This window comes from Candoia aspera, chromosome 13, assembly GCF_035149785.1.
Source record: "Candoia aspera isolate rCanAsp1 chromosome 13, rCanAsp1.hap2, whole genome shotgun sequence".
Lineage (NCBI taxonomy): Eukaryota > Metazoa > Chordata > Lepidosauria > Squamata > Boidae > Candoia > Candoia aspera.
The window spans coordinates 11,294,423-11,314,906 of NC_086165.1; the positions used below are offsets into that span (position 1 = coordinate 11,294,423).

At 40.1% G+C, this 20,484-nt stretch overlaps 1 protein-coding gene across 1 annotated transcript in view; it reads left to right on the top strand.

Moving 5' to 3' along the window:
- Window positions 1–20,484, top strand: part of ADAMTSL3 (ADAMTS like 3) — a 205,551-nt gene that overhangs the window by 175,689 nt on the left and 9,378 nt on the right. Inside the window, exons 16-23 of the mRNA XM_063313955.1 lie at window positions 302–431; window positions 2,004–2,196; window positions 3,349–3,528; window positions 3,772–3,925; window positions 7,716–8,796; window positions 10,691–10,818; window positions 11,645–11,773; window positions 20,108–20,293. Coding sequence (XP_063170025.1) covers window positions 302–431; window positions 2,004–2,196; window positions 3,349–3,528; window positions 3,772–3,925; window positions 7,716–8,796; window positions 10,691–10,818; window positions 11,645–11,773; window positions 20,108–20,293 — 2,181 coding nt within the window. The remainder of the gene's footprint in view (window positions 1–301; window positions 432–2,003; window positions 2,197–3,348; window positions 3,529–3,771; window positions 3,926–7,715; window positions 8,797–10,690; window positions 10,819–11,644; window positions 11,774–20,107; window positions 20,294–20,484) is intronic.

Genomic DNA, 20,484 nt, shown 5'->3' on the forward strand with positions numbered 1-20,484 from the left:
CCAGATTTCAATCTTTGGAATAATGATCTTAAGTTGCAGAAGGCAAAATCTAGCTGAACGCTGGGGGGTGAGGTGGGGATTCTAAATCAAGAGTAGGTAAACAGTAGAACTGTTCATCAAATACCAGTAAGGAATCAGAGCAGGTAACATGGAAGTATTACCTGCACACATGCTTAAATTATGGCTCAAGAATGTACAGTATATATTGAAAGAATATTTTTCTATACTTCTCTGTTGTAAAATATTTAATGTTTCTTGAAAATAATTGCTTGCTTGCTTGCTTGCTTGTTATACAACCCAGGAACTCAAGAAGCCATTGCTGTGTGCTTACATGAGGAGACAAAGCAAACCGTTAACGATAGCCTGTGTGATAGTTCAAAGAGACCTCCTCCAATGACTCGTGTGTGCAGTACAAGACTTTGTCCTCCAAGGTAGGACTTGGGTAATGCCTTTGGGGAGGCACTGCTGTGACCTTAGAAAAGTAGGGTCATGTTGTAGGGAGGCAAGCCTTCTTTAAGACGTCTGAAGAAAACATCTGCAGCACTTTTGTCTGCTGGGTGAAATCAGGCAAGCTTGGTCTTGAAAGCATCATATCACTTGGCATGATTTTTCTTTCTTCTCAAAATGCCAGTCCTTCTAGGTTGAAGGACTGAGAATTGCCCTTTGCCCTCTGGGAGGATGATGCATTGGTAGCTCATCTTGCTTATCCATATCTCCTTAAGAAGTGGTATTGAAGAAGAAGGTGGGATACATTACTCTAGCCTTCTCTTCAGTGCTGAATCAGATATTTACATGCTTGAATTCCATAAACAGTTTGAGTGTACATTCAGAAATTGCAGGCCTGGTCTTGCTGCCTGCAAAAAGCATGATAGATGAAATGCTCCCCTGCCTGGATTCGCATCTCCATGCCAAAACAATGTCAAGCATAGCTAAATATTTCTGAGAGGATAGAGAAAGTCCTAGGGTCAATTGTCACCTAATGATACAACATGCTTCTTGAAGCAGTTGGCTCAATTGGGGACACTTCACAATTGCCCAGTACTAATACACTGGTATATGTATACTTGGCTCACTGTTGTATACCAAGATAAACTATACTTTCATACAATGGATGGTGTCTTCTATTTATTAGATGGTACTACAGAGTTGGTTTAATTGAAATTTTAACCTAGTAAAATATAAAATCTCCTTTCAGTCAAACTTGTCTCTGGGCAACTTCAGGACACACCCATCTAATTTCTTTGGCAATAATATGGAAGTGGTTTGCCATTCCATTCTTCCTGCATGTTTTTTCAACTTCCCAGTCTAGTCTAATGCTCTGGTCTTCCCTGAAAGTCTCCCATCCAAGTCCTAACCAGATCTGACTTTGCTTACCTTGTTTAAGATCAACCAAGGCCTAACTAGGTGGGCTTTTTATACAGAAAACATTACTTTCTAACTTGGCCGATGTGAAGACTGTAATATTATTTTGTTTCTGTCTCTTCCAGGTGTGACAGCTATGAGCTTCACCTGGATGTGAGAGAAGGGAGGGGGGAAGCAACCATTTTCTTTATCCCTGAACTCTGACTGTAACTCAGTGTTGATGATACCTGCCTCTTTCAACTGCATTCAATCTATAGTCTACATCTTGAGTCTAACTAACTATCAGCCTCATGACTAAAACATCTGGCTTAAATTTCAGACACTCATTTCTTCTTCATCGCCCACATTTTTTGTGTGTATCTGTGTAACATTGCCTCTCCAAAAAGTTCTGGAGAGCTCAAAGGTTTGCCTACTCCTTAGTGTCATTGAGGTAAATCCTAACAAAGGCTTTAGCCATGAATGATGAAAGTTTATTAGTGGACGATGTCCTGTGTGGTGCATAGTGTTTGGCTCAAATAAGAATTCCCAACTGTTTTTATTTCCCTGGTTGGCTCTCAGTGGGCATCATTTCACAAAGCATTCCTCTTGTAGTTCATGGTGTTGCTTGCTTAGGGCTCTGGTGTCATTATTTCTTGGAACAGATGGCAAGTAGGACCCTGGAGACAATGTACTGCCGCTTGTGGCATTGGCATCCAGACAAGAGAGGTGCATTGCCAGCAACCTGAAGGCTCTGTTGTTGGAGCTGAAAGCTGCAAAGATCCAAAGCCTCACTCTTTACAACCATGCAACCAAGTTGACTGTCCCCCACTTTGGCATGTTGAAGAATGGCAACAGGTAAGATGGTCTGCCAACTGCAAAGGGTTGAAACCACCTCCAAGGAGAGTGACTCTCCACCTGATTAAGATTAACAAGGAGCCATTGATGGTGCAGTGTTCTGGATAATGCTTTCCATCAATACTTTGCATTGAAAGAGGTAGCTATTGAGTCTGGTTCACATGAATATGCAATTGCAGTCGAGGTTGCGTCTCATTAATGGGTGATAAAATGGTAAATTTGTCAATTTAAGCTGAAGAAGAGGGATTGCATTGATGAATGAATTGGTTTCTGCATGTGTAACCTATCAGGCCTGAACCCTTCTCTCTGACATAGTGTTTCTGTAAATGGCTCCCTTGAGTTGAGCTCAATTCCTGGTTGCTTCATGGACACATCTAAATAGCTTTCCTGACAGAAATAGTGTTTTTTTTCAATTTCCCAGTCTAGTTAATAGCCCAGAAATTTCTTGATGATCTCCCATGCAAGTACTAACCAGGAAAGATGGATAATATCTGGTGAGAAGTAATCAACTACCATTTTGGGTTTTATCACATAGGTGGGAATTAATAAAGAAGAGGATGTAACTCTGTCTTAAGTTTATGATGGCTTTTTTCTTGCAAGATAATCATTTAATTTGCCAAGGTCAGAGATTATGATTATATGACTGTAGTTGCCTGGAAATTGACAGAACAGAAGAACCTTCTTGTTCTTCTGGGTAAATACACCCTTGAATCAAGCTTGGCTCCTGGTGATTTCACAGATTATCCATGTAGTTTTAGTGACAGGATTGTGGAAGTGGTTTACCATTGCATTTTCCAGGATGTTGGGTTTCTCAATTTAGCCTGCAACCTAGGATTTCATGCTGGTCTCCCATCCAAGCATTAACCAGGTCTGACCCTGCTTGTCTCTCGGCCCACACAACATAAGACAGGTGCTGCTGAGACAATATTTCTATAAGATCTTTTAAAAAGTAAGTTGAAATGTCTTTACTCATGTGATTCTCTACCTGTGCTCTGAAGGACAACCTAAGTGAGACACTACTTGGTTCAAATTTAGCTCTGGCCTAAAGAAAATGTTGGTAATGCTCCAGGAGTGAGCTCCAGGCAGTGTCATCCATATAAAGAACAGTGTGTCAATCCCTATGATTTTTATGGGCCCCTTTCTTCTTCTTAGTGCTCCCAGACTTGTGGTGGAGGCATCCAGAATCGCAAGGTGACCTGCCAGCAGTTGTTGATAGATGGAAGCTTTCTGAAACTCAGTAATGAGAAGTGCCCTGAACCTGGACTGCCCAGCTCCAGAGCCTGTGCAAAAATAGACTGCCCTCCTCAGCTGGTGGTGGGACAATGGTCTAGGGTGTGTAGCTTAAAATAAGAGTGTTTTTAAATAATTTATTTATGCCTGTTTTCTCTCTTCTCTTCTCTTCTCTTCTCTTCTCTTCTCTTCCCTCTTCCCCCTTCCCCCTTCCCCCTTCTTCCTGATCCAGTGCCCTCTGAGGCAATCTAATGAAAGAGTAAAGTAACCCTTTGAGAATGAGGTGGGGTATACCTCATTGTTATTTAAAGTTGGCACACTTTGACTACATCCTTCCTTTTGCAGTGCTCTGTAAGCTGTGGGGCTGGCACACAAAGAAGGAAAGCCACCTGCCAGAAGCTCACTGCCAGAGGCCAGCATCTGGCATTGAACAGATCCCTGTGTAGCAGCTTTCCAGCATCCCCACTTGTAAGGCCTTGCCACAGGAATGCCTGTAAAAGTAAGTGATGCTCTTTCACCACGCCTGTGAGAGGGAAATGTCCCCATGCACCCGAGCTTTAAAAACCTTCCATTTATCCCAAGATGTAACTCACATGCCAGACCTTCCCATTAAGAATCCATGGCATATCCTATTATCCCATGATTGCAAAGTGCCATTAATTTCTGAAAAAAAGAAAAAAGAAAAGAAAAGCAATGGTAGGGGAGTCCTAAATATGTAGTCTCCACCAGAACACCCCTACCTGCAGTTATTTGAAACGATTGAAGACTTTTCGTTGTGGATTTTTCCACAGCAACTATTGTTCATCTGCATGTGTGATAATTTTTAATCTTTTGTAGTGCTTTTAGCAAAAAGTATTTGAAACAGACATTAAGCTAAGCCCCCTGTAATTGCCCAGATTCCCTCTGGATTGCCTTTAAACACTGGCACTTTTTAGCTACATTCTAATCCTGTGATATGAAAGGGTAACTCAAGTGACAAATCATATGGGTTCTTTAGGTCAGCAATTTCACATTTTAGGGTTTTTTCCCCCTTTTCTTTAAAAAGAATTCTTGGATGGAGACCATCTTGATTTGTGGATTCTTGCATTTTGATTTTTTTATTTCAAGAAATACATATCACTACTTTTATTTTGTCCAACTCTTCTGCTCTAAAAATTATAGTTCAGAGGAAGGTGTCAGTTCCCTATCTTCCTCAATAAAATCAGATGAAAAAGCTTGTCCACACTTTCTCAGGGCTATTTTGGGGGAAATGGCACATTTGAAGATTCCATGATTGAGGACGTAGAAGGATGCTTCAACTTGGCAGTATTACTGCATTAGATTTACAGTATAAGATACCTTTTAGTTTTGCACAACACATGTAACTTGGCCAAGGGAAGGGCTAGAATGTCCTGTGTACATGAAACCTGGTCAACATTCTTTCTGCTACTTGCTCTGCTTTTCCTTTGACCGTTCAGACTCACTTTTCCTAATATGCTTGTTAGTCTACATGAGCTTTTTCTGCTTTGTTCTTTGCCCCTTATCATCTTCACCCCTTATCATCTTCTCTACATGTGCCTTGCCAAGATCTCTAACAATTCTGATTGGCCTTTAAAATTCCCATTGCTGTGTCATCTAAAGAGTCCTGCTATTCTGAATGCATGAATATAAAGTGTGCTCTAGGAACAGATTAAATAATGATATTGCCATCAGAGTCAATATGTCACAGTATTTGACTGCAAAGATGCAGTAGCAATCAGCATTTGGCAGTCAACCCTGTAGTAAATCCCATAATAATTAATTTAGCCAATCAGAAGACATGTTCTCAATCCCCACTTTGAAACCAGCAGAAAAATAGGCTGTTGGCAAATTGAAGTTAAAGTAAGTCTAGTACATCAGTTAAAGGCTGATGAAGTTAATCGAAGTATGACAAATCACGTTAGACCAGGTCAGTTCACACTAATATAATCACTGTGGATTCTCTTGAGGATCAATCAGGACCTTGGATAGCCTCCAGTGAACTTAGCTGGTGAGTGGTACAAAGATAATTACCTCAGCAGGACTAGAGTCATCTGAAGCCATAATGTAAAGGTGGGCACAGCCTCACTGTCAAGTTTCTCTATCCCCATAGAAGCTGACTGCCCTTCTTAAAGATCCCATGTCTGATTGCACAGTTGAAGAACAAGAAACCAGAATCTGAGGATGATGAGCCATGTCCTCAGCCCAGGAAGATTATTTATTTATTTATATTTATTTATTAAATTTAACCACCACCCATCTCCCCCCAAAGGGGGGACTTTGGGCAGTTTGCAACAAAGGTAAAAGCATTAGAATACCATAAATAAATATAAATACAAATATAATACTGAGCCTAAATACAATATAAAATCCAGATGACAGTAATACAAACAAAGCCATTGCTCAAGTGGGAAGTCAGGTTATTCTTCTGAGACTCCTTCATAACCTCCACAGAGGCTACTGTTGGGAGCAATTGGTCTGATGCAACAAGATCTGTCTTATGTTTTTGACTGAGTCTAGTGCCTGAATGATACATATCAGGATCAACAGTAAATTTCAGTTCCCTGACTTCATGTAACTTAAGTTGGCTTCTAGTCTTGAACTTGGCTCTCAGACACATAACAAAATACAACTACAGCTGAGAGAAGGCAATGGTTGATTGCCTTCTCTCAGCATGAGGGTGCCATTCCTTCTTGTAACCCTGTTTGTTTAAAGCCATTGCTTCTTCCCACCTTGCCACCCTTTCAACACACTCTTTGCCCTGTGCTTCATGACCTTGAAGCCGAGTGGTTGTTGATATAACCGACATCTCTGTCCTGAGAACTGCTGACTCTTGGCTTATCTCTCACACCACATGCATTATTCATGCACCCTTTATATTTCAAATCCCTGCATATGAAAATAAGAAGCATATCTGTTGTCCGTTTGGGCCTCAGCGTGGACTGTAATGTAGAAGCTGTCTATTTGGCTGGGAAAACCCTGTGTCTCTGTGTGTGTTTGTATAATGCATGCAGATTTTGAACAGGTTTGACTATATGGCAATTTGTAACATCTGAATGGTAAGACAGAATTTCCTCTGAGCTATTTATCAGATATGAGGTTTGGTTCAAGACTCAGGGTAACCGTTTGCTATCAATTGTTTGAAAATCTGAACATTGACACTAAGAATATGTTGCAATATTAGTTTGACAGCAAACATAGAGTCCCAATGGAAGCATTTATTTGGTTTTAATGATTTTTTCTGGGGGCTTAGCTTCATTCCTCAACCTTGTATTAAAAACATTTCATCCCACAAAATAGCAGTTGAAGTAATTATTGATTTGTTCATAATATGAAACTTCTTTTTGGGATTTTATTGCCCGGTTAACATGCCAAGATACTGAGGTACAAAAAATACTTTAAATGAAACTCCATGGACTGAAAGGAATGTTCGTAATCCAGTATTTCATAAGATATTTTGAGCTGCATATATATCTGAATTTATTTAATTATGGATATTTGTACAGCAGTGTGTCCAGTAAGCAGATTGTTTGGTGGAGAGTGATTTTAAAGAAATGTTGTCAAGTTCTGTTGTAATATATGTTATGAAGGAACATAGTCCAAAGAAACAAATGAACAAAAAAGGATGTTGATTCTGATGGTTCAGAAACATGTTTTGAAAAGGGAAGGAGGCCTAAAGAAACTGTCATCTAAGATCAGTTTCTAGATGGTTTATATTAAACATTGCCCTACAGCCAAGGTAGACAATGAGCAGAATCATGTTTCAGCTATCACTGGATGGTTCAATCTCTGGTTCTAGAGTGCAGTTCACAACTGAGTGTTCTCCACCCATATATGTAAAAAACTAAGGCTGGTCTAGAACACTTGATCGTGGTATACTTATTTTCACAAAGAAAAAATGCTGTTTTTAAAAAGGTGCTGCAGTGCTGTAGTGAAAATATTAGACTCATTTCAGAATGCAGATTGAGAGAATGCATGTTTCATCATGTTCCTGTGTATAACCTTCCCTCTCTCTTTTGCCTGTAGAAGGTTAGCATATCGGGATTCTTTCTAGCTAACATTCTAAATCACTGCCTCACTGATGCATTGCTTGCTTCAAAGTCTGGTTGACCTTCCCAACAACAATTTTGAGATTAGAATATTAGTGTCCCAAATTCAACTCTCTAGATTCCATCCAGATAAATATTGATCTGAAACACTTCTAGGTAAACTGAGTTTCCAGCATTTAAAGAAGAATAAATGATACAGTGAAAATGAAAAGCCATGATGAAAGTATACCTTTGCAATTTCAGATATAAAAGAAGAAAAGAAACCCAAACTTTTTGACAAGCCACAGATACTTGGTATCCACAAAGTCTATATTCAGACAAGGCAAGAGAAACGCATTAATTTCACTGTTGGGAGCCGAGCTTATCTATTTCCCAAAACATCTGTTATCATCAAGTGCCCTGTTCGACGATTCCAGAAGACACTTATCCAATGGGAGAAGGATGGGCAGCCACTCCAGATTTCTAAACGGCTTGGTGTCACCAAATCAGGATCTCTCAAGATCAATAGTCTTGAAGCTTCAGATATTGGAGTGTATAAGTGTGTTGCAGGATCTGCCCAGGAGGTCTTTGTTCTTAAGCTCATTGGCACTAGCAACAGGTTAATGGAACCTACCACCAGTGGGAAAGATGCAGTTGAGAGTGACAATACAGAGCACAATGAGGCTGACAGCTTTGGAGCAAAATGGCACCAAATAAGCCAGATGTGGCAGTTGTGGAGCCAGAAAAGTCAACAGTATCTGCGTGATGGACAAGTGAATGACCAGCCTTTCTTAGAACATCTTAAAACTCAGAGGAGAACTTCGGCAGAAGGATACAGCTCTCGTGACTTCACAACCAAGCAACTCAAAGGAGTTGTTTTACCTAATGCTTACAGTATGGATACAATCCATTTTGAAGAGCTGATAAAAAACATGAGCCATCTTATTGAGGCTGGAGAAATTAGCAATGATTTGGCTTCCCAATTTGTATATCAGTTGATTGCTGAGTTAGTGAAACCATCACAGTCTGTTCCTAACAAGCAAAAGGAGTCAGAAAATGAGAAATTCTCTGCCAGGAAACTTGACAAATCCCAAAGAGTGACTGATAATCTCAGCACAAAAACTGTAGGCAACCCAGTAGTGAGAAACTCAAAAGGTGCAATTATTGTCAGGCCCAAAGAAGGGCCAAAGGTTTATTCAAATGAAACTGTAACTCTGCAAATTGGGGGTACATTTTTTTTAACCAAGAATGTCAGCACAATAAATTTGCTTTGTGAAACTGCTGGATTTAGCAATCTTACATATACTTGGACCAAAGATGGAGTACCATTAAAGCCTTTTGAGAAGTAAGTAAAATGAAATATTTCAGCAATTCTGCATTCCCCTGAATGACTTTTGTTATATCACATAACATGTGATTATGTTACAGACAGATAACAGTATCTTTGTGAAAATCCTTCTTCTTAAATTGTAGACAGAGCATTTTGCCATTAGGCTTCAAGGTCTTTTAAACGATTTTAGGACCCATCTTAAACTCTTGGATCCATTTTGTCTTGTTCAGAATGCTTAATTACTGGCATATTGATCTTCCCTTTACTTCTCTTATTATGAAAATCTCTTTCCCTTTTCTCTATCTGGCTTTCTTTTAGCCATCCCATTAAACCCACATTTCAACTGAGCACCACCCACGGCCCGCTTATAAATCAGAGACCAATATTTTGGCACTGAATATTAAACAGGTCAGCTTGACTTTATCATAGCATTCATAGATGTTTCCAGTAATTGTTGATCTGCAAATATGTGGCATGTAGTGTATTCTCGCTGGTTTAAAAGGCATAAGGGTATATTTAAGAAGGTACATGAAAATACTAAGGGCTTATCTTTACACTTGAGCACTGATGAACATACTAAATAAGCCACATCAATCTTTCAAGCAAGTATCTCTGTGTCCCATTTGGAAGCTCATTCCCAATTGTTGTTGGATTGATTAATTTGACATACTGTTTATTTAGCACTCACTGCTGTGAATCCTTTGTTTACATATGGGAGCATCTAGCTGACATTGGCTGATTTCAAAAGGTTAAGCATGGCCAAGCCTGGCTAGTACTTGGATGGGAGAATCACCAGAAAATTCCAGTAGTATAGCATAGTATAGATCGATGCTTTTGAACTGTGGTGTTGGAGGAAAATTCTGAGAGTGCCTTGGACTGCAAGAAGATCCAACCAGTCCATCCTCCAGGAAATAAAGCCAGACTGCTCACTTGAGGGAATGATATTAAAGGCAAAACTGAAATACTTTGGCCACATAATGAGAAGACAGGACACCCTGGAGAAGATGCTGATGCTAGGGAGAGTGGAAGGCAAAAGGAAGAGGGGCCGACCAAGGGCAAGATGGATGGATGATATTCTAGAGGTGACGGACTCGTCCCTGGGGGAGCTGGGGGTGTTGACAACCGACAGGAAGCTCTGGCGTGGGCTGGTCCATGAAGTCACGAAGAGTCGGAAGCGACTGAACGAATAAACAACAACAACAACAATAGCATAGTATAGGAAATCAAAGAAGCATCTTCAAAGAAGCCGCTGACAAGCCATTTCAGCATTCTTGCTAAAACAACAACAGAACATAGAGAAGCCCATGTAGCCACCAGAAATCAAAATTGACTTTCCCTTTTTAATTCAGAAGAGTAGCTATAGGGTAATACTTGACCTTGAAATTGTGCAAAAGCCTGAACCCTTCAGCCAGGATAGACTACATGCACACATTGAATTAACCAATTTAAAACCAAGAAAGCAGATAAACAATCTGCCAAAATAAAAGGGCAAAAGACTAGATTTAGGCAGAGTTAGGGTCTTCTGGTGCAGAGCTGACTTCTGAAGGGCTGGCAAGGTGGCTCAATGAATATTTAAAACTTGCAGTAAGGCTGGAGGACACCCAACATCAAAGCAACAAGTAAGACACGTGGAATCATGCTTTGTGTGCACATCTGCACATTTCCCCCCAGTATACTGTTTCTCATGCACGCTTTTCCTAAATGAACACAATTAGTATACATTTTGTTTGAGGAGCAAGCTGCATAACCAAGTCCAGGTGTTGGCTTGTGCATTTTTCCTGATAATCCAGGACAATTGTGATAGTGGTGTGGAGACTGAATGGACTATTCATTATGGCTCTTCTTATAGTTTTTGAAGAGCAATGTTCGCTGCTGTTTATTAAAATCTTACCCTTAAACATTTTTGCAGAGTGATTTTGGAAGCCAATGGCCAAGTCCAAATTTTGAACCCTACTGGAAAAGAAATGGGGGTGTATTGTTGCACAGTAGGCAATGAGTTGGTTTCCGACATGGAGAGTTCTGCACTGTTCTACGCAGGTAATACTTAGTGCTACTATCTGCAATTATTTATTGATCATGAAGAGAGCCAGTTTGGTGTGTAGTGGTTAAGGCACCAGGCTAGAAACCAGGAGACCGTGAGTTCTAGTCCCACCGTGGGCACAAAGCTGGCTGGGTGACCTTGGGCCAGTCCCTCTCTCTCAGCCCAAAAGCCAATCAGGCGTGGTATGAGAGTTCTAGTCCCGCCTTAGGCACAAAGCCGGCTCGGTGACCTTGGGCCAGTCCCTCTCTCTCAGCCCTAGGAAGGAGGCAATGGCAAACCACTTCTGAAAAAACTTGCCAAGAAAACTGCAGGGACTCGTCCAGGCTGTCGCCAAGAATCGGACACAATTGGACGGATTAAAAAAAAATTGATTCTGAATCACCTTTCAGTAAGACATAGTTCCTCCTGGCCTCTGTTCTATGATTTGAATTTGTTTTGTGTTTTTATTTTCTGTTAAATACCTAACCTAGAGTAGAGGAATAATAAATACCAGTAAAAGGACAAGTAGGGGAAGTCACTTCTCCAGGAGTTTTTTTCAACATTCATTTTCATATTAAATGAAATGTGAGGGGCTTTGCATAGAATATTTTCCCCCAAAGGTCTCTAAACATTCCTTTCTGAGGTCCAGTAGTTACCATAATTTGAGAAGGAAAAAATGCAGCTGGTGAAAATAAGCAAAAATAAACTATTGGCAGCCCTGTTCAGGTAAATGTCTGACACTGCATAATTCCATCCTGAGGGTCTGTCAGTGGGTCTGACAAGAAGGCAGAAATCTCGGACTAATTTCTCAGGGTTTCTCTCCCCATTTATTCTCCTTTGCAGAAGCTCCTGCTATATTGTCTTCTGAAAAAAAAATTGCCAGTTTTGAGCTTAAGAATCTATCTGTCTCTGTTGGAGGTACAGTCCTAGCAAGAACAGGTGCAAACATTCTTCTGGAATGTCCAGTCAAAGGTAATGCCTAAACCTCCTTTTCCATGTATCACTTCCCATACCAGACCAGCACTGACAAGTCCATCATACCTCTTGGGAGGCACAGGGAAGTCAAAACAATGTGCCAAAGGCTAGAGAAATGAATTGCAGAACATGCAATTTTATGATGCCTCTTCTACTTGTGTAACGTGTACCTTTTCCCTTCCATTCACATCATCCCTCCTGCCCTGGCATGTGTTCACATACATCCAGGCTGTTCCAAGGGGTTCTTTCATGAGAACATCTGTGGCCAAGTGTATAACAGTCCCCAGAGCTGTGGACAATTTTCACAGTTTTGACCTTACAGCCCACTGCTTTGTTTCTAAGAAATTCAGCTGCACAACTCTTTGACTTCCCTTCCTCAGGTTGGCAGGTTATCCTCCCCAAAGGTTGGCAGGGCCAGAGTGCAAGTAAGGAAGCTACAGCTGGTTCAGAATGCAGCCACGCAAGCAGTTTTAGGAGCCCCAAAGACGGCGTATATAACACCTTTGCTGCGCGAGCTGCACTAGGTGCCAGTTTGCTTCCGGGTCCAATTCAAGGTGTTGGTTATCACCTTTAAAAGCCCTACATGGCATAGATCCAGGTTACCTGAGGGACCGCCTCACCCCCATCACATCGGCCCATCCCACCTGGTCAGGCAGAGAGGGCATGTTACAGACCCCGTCTATGAGAGATTGTTGATTGGTGGGGCCCAGGAAGAGGGCCTTCTCTGCCTTGGCCCCCACCCTCTGGAATGAGTTACCCCCAGATGTAAGACAGGCCCCCACTCTTTCGGCCTTCTAAAAGGGGGTCAAGACTTGGCTGTGCCACCTTGCTTGGGATGGGAGGGGGATAGTCTGTCATGGGGGTGGTTGGCACTTCGATGCAGTCCTAGGAAATTTGATCAAGACTGTGGTTTCACCATCTGGGATTTTATATTTCATATTTTAGAGTTTTATGTATATTTATATTTTTATAATGAATCTGTTTTAATGATATTTTAATTCTTCTATTGTCTTAATTCACTTGTAAACTGCCCAGAGTCGTTGGTGACCTTGGGCCAGTCACTCTCTCTCACCCCAACTGACCTCACGGGGTTGTTGTTGTGGGGAAATGAGGAGGAGGAAGGAGTGTTAGGTATGTTTGCCACCTGGAGTTATTTATAAAAACAATAAAGGCGGGATAATAAATAAATAAATAAATAAATAAATAATTCTGGGATAGAAGCTATCCTGAGCCATAGGGCGTGGGTGGGCAATGTTTTCATTCACATAGATTGCCCAGTTGGAGTTGGGGCAATGCATGCATGTACACCCATTCCCATGCAAAAGAAGTTTTGGTGCACGCATGCACACTTTCACAGTCATCTCAACCTATTCCCCAGTACTCATGAGCAAAATCACACTGAGTAGAAGGAGAAAGCAGTGAAACTTCTGTCTTCTTCCTAGTTACCCTTTGCATCTGGTTTCATGAACTTACTAAACAAATATGCTTTTTCCAGCTGAATACTTTGGTACCAGCAATGGCATAGGATACATTTTGAAATGCACAAGTTGATCATCCATAATGTTTTTGTTTGTTTCTGTGAAGTTGAAAACTTCCTAATAAAACACAGACGTTCAAGACAACTAAGCCTCTAATGAAATTTCATTGTTAAGTTTATGGAACATGACTGCCATCCTGTGCATGCTTATCTGGGAGCAAGTGCTTCTTTTGGTTTGTCTGTGGTTGTGCTGCAGCAGGAAACTTTTTTAAAAATGCTATTTCTATAATCCCTTTGAAATGTAGGAGACACACAGATGGCAGTCAATATTAGGAGGTTTTTGTTAAGGAAAGGTAGCTGTTCCCTCTACTTAACAGCCAGTTGCTTTTATTTTATAACTATGCTACACATGTAATTTATAATTCCAGTACTGCATGCTTTTTTTAAATAAGGGATCCTAAAATTTGCATTAATATAACTAAACTAGATAATAAGTAAAAACTGAGATAGATATTAGGGCTATCTGTGCTTTCAGAATAATTTGGAGTAAGTGGTTTGGACCTTGTGCAGGCGTAACATCTTTCCGCTCTTTGTTAAAGCAGCCCCTCTTTTTGAGGTTTCTGCAAGAATCTGGGGAAAAATAGTGTGGGTGCTTTGAAAGCCACATTAACTTTAATGAACTGACTCTGTAATGCAACGGCATCTTTTTTCAAGCTCTCATGGATGCCTGAAAAAAAGAGGGGCTGCCATAATGAATAGCAGAAAGGTGCTGTGCTTGCACTTGCTCAAGATCCAAAGTGCTTCTTCCAAATTTCCAAAGCATGTTCATGTCTGTATTATCTGTTTGTGTGTGTGTGTGTGTGTGTGTGTGGTAGATAGATATCATATCCATGTTGTAACATGCATAGTCCACCATCTACTGGTGAAAGGAGATGACTGCATTAATATGCATTAGTAGTTACCTGTTCATCCTGAACCTTTTCCAGTTCTCCCCTTTCATTTTCCTAAATTCTTAGAACATCGTCCATCAAGATACCTTCCTTTGTAACTCTAATTTGTTATTTCTTCTTTTGATCCACTGTGTTCTACCTGACCAGGGCTGATTTAGACCTTTTAATCTGTTTTGTACCACTTCAAGGTTTCTCTTAATGTTCCTCATTTTTTTGAGAAGGTTCAACCAGATTTCTCCAATAAGGTTCAGTCCCAATATATTGGACTTCAGCTATGGAAGTGTGGAAGCTGAAGTTCAGGTTCTGGAGGTAGTAGATTAGAGGATTTGGATTTAAATACTGCTGAGACCTTGAGCCAATTACAATTTCTGACTGTCTTCGTCTTACCACCTACTCTGTGTGTGTGCATGGAATCCACCACAGGTTCTTCTTTAAACTGTACCAAATTAGATTGACCCAGACTCCAAAGAGCCACAAAAGCAATGGACTCTGGATAGGTGGTTTTTTATATCTCCCTATAAAGGTTGGGGAGAAGTTTTATTTTGAAGGGAAAAAAAAGATATAAAAGTGAAATATTTTATAGCAATGTTTTCTACTTCAAATCCTGTTCTGCCTTAATTCCTCTCTCTGGGATTTCTTCTGCTTTTTTTCCTCTGTTACTGGCCAGCATGTAGAGTACTTGTACCTTTCCACATTGTGCGTTGCCTTGCTGTGCCTCTATACTTCTTTTTCCTCTGGACCATCCACTCCCTTTAAAGGAAAAATGCCTTCTTTTGTTTGGCTGCTGCACTGTTTGCTCATGGCTTCAGAGCTCCCAAAACACACATCTCCTCCATTCTCCTGCCATCTCCTCCCACACCTGTTTCAGGGTTGCAGCTTTATTAGCAACTCTGCTGTGTTGGGGGAAAGGCTGAAATGGGAAGGGAAGAAGGCAGCAGCCTTCTCTTCCACAGAATCAAAATGTTTTATGGTTGACAGGGCCTCTTTCAATCGAGTTTTACTTCCATGTAGCTTTTTTACGAGGTACATTCCTCCTGACCAGTTTGTGATTTGTCATATGTAGAATGCATATGCTACATAATTATAACACCTTTATAATCTTAGCCATGTGAGAGGTTTAATCTAGCCCAGGGTGTTTTCAGGTCTCATTTTGACATGAGGTCATCCAAAAAGCGTTTCTTGAATTGCAGAACAGAACACATTTATATGCAATTATTCAAACAGAAAATGAGTATGTTACTGGAAAAAAATATAAAATATAATTATAAATGTTGGAATTATAAAGCATTGCAGACAGTAAATAATTTACAAGGCTTTTTGCATGAATCCTTTTAAAATTGTGAACTGATAGAGGAATAGAATTGAAAGAATTTTGGAAGTGTTCTCTTTGACTCTGCAATGGGACTTATACAAATGGAGGATCAATACATTTTACATTTTCACACACGATTTTCTGTCTCACACAAACTACTGGGGCGTGTGCACAAACACACATGGAGGACACGTTACTCAGCAATAAAGAAAAAGTGCTTCACACTAAAACAAGGCTGAATGTCTTGAAGCTGGTGTGTAACCCTATTATCTATGCAGGAGCTGCAGTTTACATTGGAAGTTGTAAAGTTAGAAACTGTTAACACTCCTACCTTTCCCACGTGTGATTGTGGAGTCCTCTCAGAAGAGCATCTTGAAAAAGGATCTTAAGGGATGACTGAGTTTGCATGGGAATGGGGATCTATAAGATATTTGGTTCCATTGATTGGTTATGTCCCATCAAGTTGGTGTCAACGCTTAGCAACCACATAGATAGATTGTCTCCATGCCAAGCTGTCCCATTGCCACTGTAAGTGTGCCTATCTACCTTGCTGCTGATTGTCCTCTTTTTCTCTTTCCTTCCCCAAAGGAGTTCTGGGCTGAAACAAAAACTCTTCCTAATTTCAAGAGTTCTTTTTGAAGTGTGGGTTAAGCTGTTTCTCTGGCATCTTTCCTGTCTAATCACTTGTCCTCTCAAACAGTTGTTTCCTCCTTTTTCCTTTTCCTTAAACAATCCATACAACTGAGCAGGACATATTAACTACCTAAGTTCTCTGGAACCCCTGCAGAACAATTTCCTTTTTGATGGCTTTCTGATGGCCACTTTTATTTTCCATAAAACCACCTGGCTCCAAAAATTCACTCTGGTTTACGTGATGCCGAAGGGAAAACAGGAGGTGTGGACAGGAAAGTGCAGAGCTTCTGACTGAGATGCTAAACTGCCTCTCTCAAGGATCATTACACATAGTGAAGAAATTGCCCGTGAAGCAATTTGGCAAAATGGTCTGTGAAACAAGTGTGTTCAGCTTGGCTTAATGGTTAGGCTTCATATGGAGAAGCAGCAATCTGTATGCATTGCCAAACGTCCCAGGTTAATTGCCAACATCGCCTGATAAAAAGAATCTGATAGCAGGGAAAACCATATACCTCAAGCCAGGAGCCTGGAGAGATGCTACAAGTCAGCCTTTCTTGAATTAAATGAATAATTATTCTTATCCTAAATACAAGGTAGGTATCCCTCTGGTAAGGGAATACCTGATGAGCAAGACATTAGCTGGATTCACACAGTACATTAAGCTATAAAGTGATCTGACTTTAAACAGCTTGTCTTGTGTGAACTCAGCCAATTGTGGTTCATTCAATACATGACAGATTTAAGCAAACCATATCTTATCACAATGCGTGAATTGGGCCATTATCACTGGAATAATGTTTTGAGTCAGATTTCCATTTAGATCATAGCTAACAGAGATTTTTAAACAGATGGCTCAGAAAGTGTTTCCGGAAATGACCATACTCTGCTGTTACTGCTAGATCTGCTGTCTTACTGGACTGGCTTGAAAGAAATAGCTTAGCAGACCGAAGGCAACTCGTAAAGGAGGCTAAAACGTTTGTGTTGTTGAAGTCAGAGAAGCTCCAGGCATTTGCTTTTGGAGGTGGAGTTGCTGCTTAGAAGAAGGCACTAACCCTCCCATGTGGGAGAAAGAGACTTTGTTTGCATCCAAACAGCAGAACAAAATGCATCCAAATTACATTGCTGCTGAGCAGAACTTGGAAGGCTTTTTAAGGCCATGCCAGCCCAGGCTTGATAATTCTGCAGCTTACAGTTACTGCTGGCTTCTGCAATGTGACCCTGATATGGATTTATTATAATTACTAAGTATAATTAGTAACAGGAGGCTGCTTCAGATCATAATTAGATTGATCACCACTGGCTGGGCTGTTTGAAAGAAATGTGGATAAGAAAGGATTTGGAGCCAAATTAACTGTATTTGGGATTCACAAGATTCAGTGAGGCCTGGGTTCCATTTAGAGCCAATATTTTCCCTCTGCCTGGAAGACCTCCCTCAATGCACCTGAGGTGGTACAGCTACAGGTAATCCAAAGGATATGTTAGGTTCACCTTATCTATAAGCAAGTCAGATGCAAAGTTTACAACCAAAATGTTTTACATGTGTAATTCATCATTTATGATCCTCGTTATTCCAGTATTTAAAAGGTACTATTTGTTGAGGAACTTGCATACTCACAGGCTCCTCATCATTCATATAGCATGATTAGTGGCTACTGGATTAGCCTGTTTTCTGAATTTGTATTGTACTTTGAACCATAAACTCACTCAGTGGGCTAGGTTTTCATAACATGCTAACCACAAAAACACACCAACTTAATGCTAACCAAGTTAACACATGGTTCACATGGGGTTGCAAAGGTTGTAACTGACCTGCTAAGTATGTTGTATTATATACATATGTACATACATACATACAAAGTAACAACACAATGGAGATTTTAATATTAAATAATTAGTTTAAGATTGAAACCATTATCATATAACCAATACTGTGCAATGGTTCTCTTTGTAATGTTATACTTAATTTTGGATAAAAAGCTGAATAATTTTATGCTTGTAATATTGACATCCTAAACTGTAACTGGCATTGATAGAATGTTTACTTCCTCTATTTTCAATACTTTAGGTAAGGTAAGGTAAAGGTTTCCCTTGACGTAAAGTCCAGTCGTGTCCGACTCTAGGGGGCGGTGCTCATCTCCGTTTCAAAGCCTTGGAGCCGGCGTTGTCCATAGGACACTTCCGGGTCATGTGGCCAGCATGACTCACGGAACGCCGTTACCTTCCCGCCGAAGCGGTACCAATTAATCTACTCACATTTGCATGTTTTCGAACTGCTTGGTGTGCAGAAGCTGGGACGAGCAACGGGAGCTCACCCCGCCGCGCGGTTTCGAACCGCCGACCTTCCGATCGACAGCTCAGCGGTTTAACCCACAGCGCCACCGCGTCAATACTTTAAGCTTTCTAAATAATAGAATATTGCAATAAGTTCCAATAATATTATATAAAATAAACATCACTGTATTGAGACAAAAAAAGGAGTATTGTGTGAATATACAGTACCTTGAATCACAGAATTGGAAGGAGCATCAAGTCTCAAGGAGAAAAAAGTACTTTCTCATCAAGAGATTGACCTGCAGAAGATTTCCTCTGGGCTTCCTATTGCTATTTGGGGAAAACATGTGGTTTAAAAAAAGTTATTTTGTATTTGCTTATTTTATATATTGATTGATGATATTCATACATATTTCTTAAAAAGTGGGCTTTGGGGAAACATTTTAATATTTTAATAAATTTAGTATATTTTCATCTTGTATATAACTGGAGCTTGGAATGAAAAAAAATTAAAAATGACCTTCCTCTATAAGATACTAGCTTGGTTTAGTCTAATAATGCTTTCAGTGTACCACATTTTTTCAGGTTATCTGAGAAATTATGTATATTGAGTTTTTGTTAAGATGCAAATATATAAAACTGCAGTGACCAAACCTAATTGTTATAATTATAGAATTTCTGATTAGCTGGAGGTGTAAAGTTTTTCAATTTGTCTCTCAATCCTTCAAATTACATCATAACACTCAACAAGGATGCCATTTGTCACCTCTGATTTTCAATCTGGTTTTCTAACTATTGGCTTCTTCTATTAGATAGTCTCAAGATATTAAAGGTATGGTGGCATTTGACATTAAATATGAATTGTCTTTAATCAATTGATTAACGATACCTTGGCTATCTTTGATAATTATTTAAGTCTCTCTAAAAGCTTGTTGACGTTATATGGCAATATGGTGTCTATTCTGGCTATGTGTCTAATTGGAATAAGTCTATTCTGTTGCCATTAGATTATTGTAGGAGATTAGGATTTACAATTGTAAACACCTGACTTTATATCTTCCCCAAAATTTATTACAGTACATTGAATCAAATAGGTCTAAATGTATAGATGTAATTTCAGTGGATTTAATTTCATGGTCAAATTTCCTATTCTTAGCAATAAAATTAATGCTATAAAAATGAATAATTAAGATTAATATATATCTTAAGAGAGATGCCAATGTTAATTTAGATAGATAGGTGATTGAGAAAGTTTTTATGGCAGGCTAAAACCCCTAGAATTTCTTTGGCCAAATTTCAGTTACCCTATGAGAATGGAGGCTTTAACCTGCCAAATTTTCAACTACATCCTTGGGCTTTTATCTTAGCATCTGTATTTTTCTGGAATGAGATTTATTATGATTATTTTCCTCTCTGGGTTCACTTGGAAAGCAAGCACGTAACACTTTTGAAATCTTGGCAGGTATTAGGGCCTAGGTACTGTATATAAACTGAGATCTTTGTTTCCGGCTTTGAAAGCTGCTAGGCATATTTGGTTATCAAGAGGTACATGGTTACAGTTTGATCCCAAATCACATGAGAAGTTGATGATGTGGTGTAATTCAAATCTGAAAATAGGGGGAAGATGTTCGGTTGGAATGCTTTGGCTAAACATTAACCTTTAAATATGTTTTGCATTTGATGCCCAGGTATTCCCCAACCGGAGGTCCTGTGGTTCAAAAACAAGAGCTCCCCAAGAAATTCTGCTTTTCCAATAGTTAACAGCTCCTCCTTATTCCTGGGCAATGTTTCGGGCAAAGATGCTGGAATTTACACTTGTGTGGCCACCAACGCTGTGGGACGTGCTACGGCAGCAACTGTTCTTCAATTGGCTGGCAAGTACCAAGCTGGGGCAGTGGTATCCTTGGACAGCCTATGGGAAGGGCCCCACTGCTCTTCCTGAGCAGCATTTCTGCTTTGACCTCCATGCCAGTGATTAGGTCCATCATTTTCCCCTCTTTTCCCTGCTGATTTATGCAGTGACGCTCCAGTTACACACCTGTCTGCTGAAAGCAGATTTCCACAG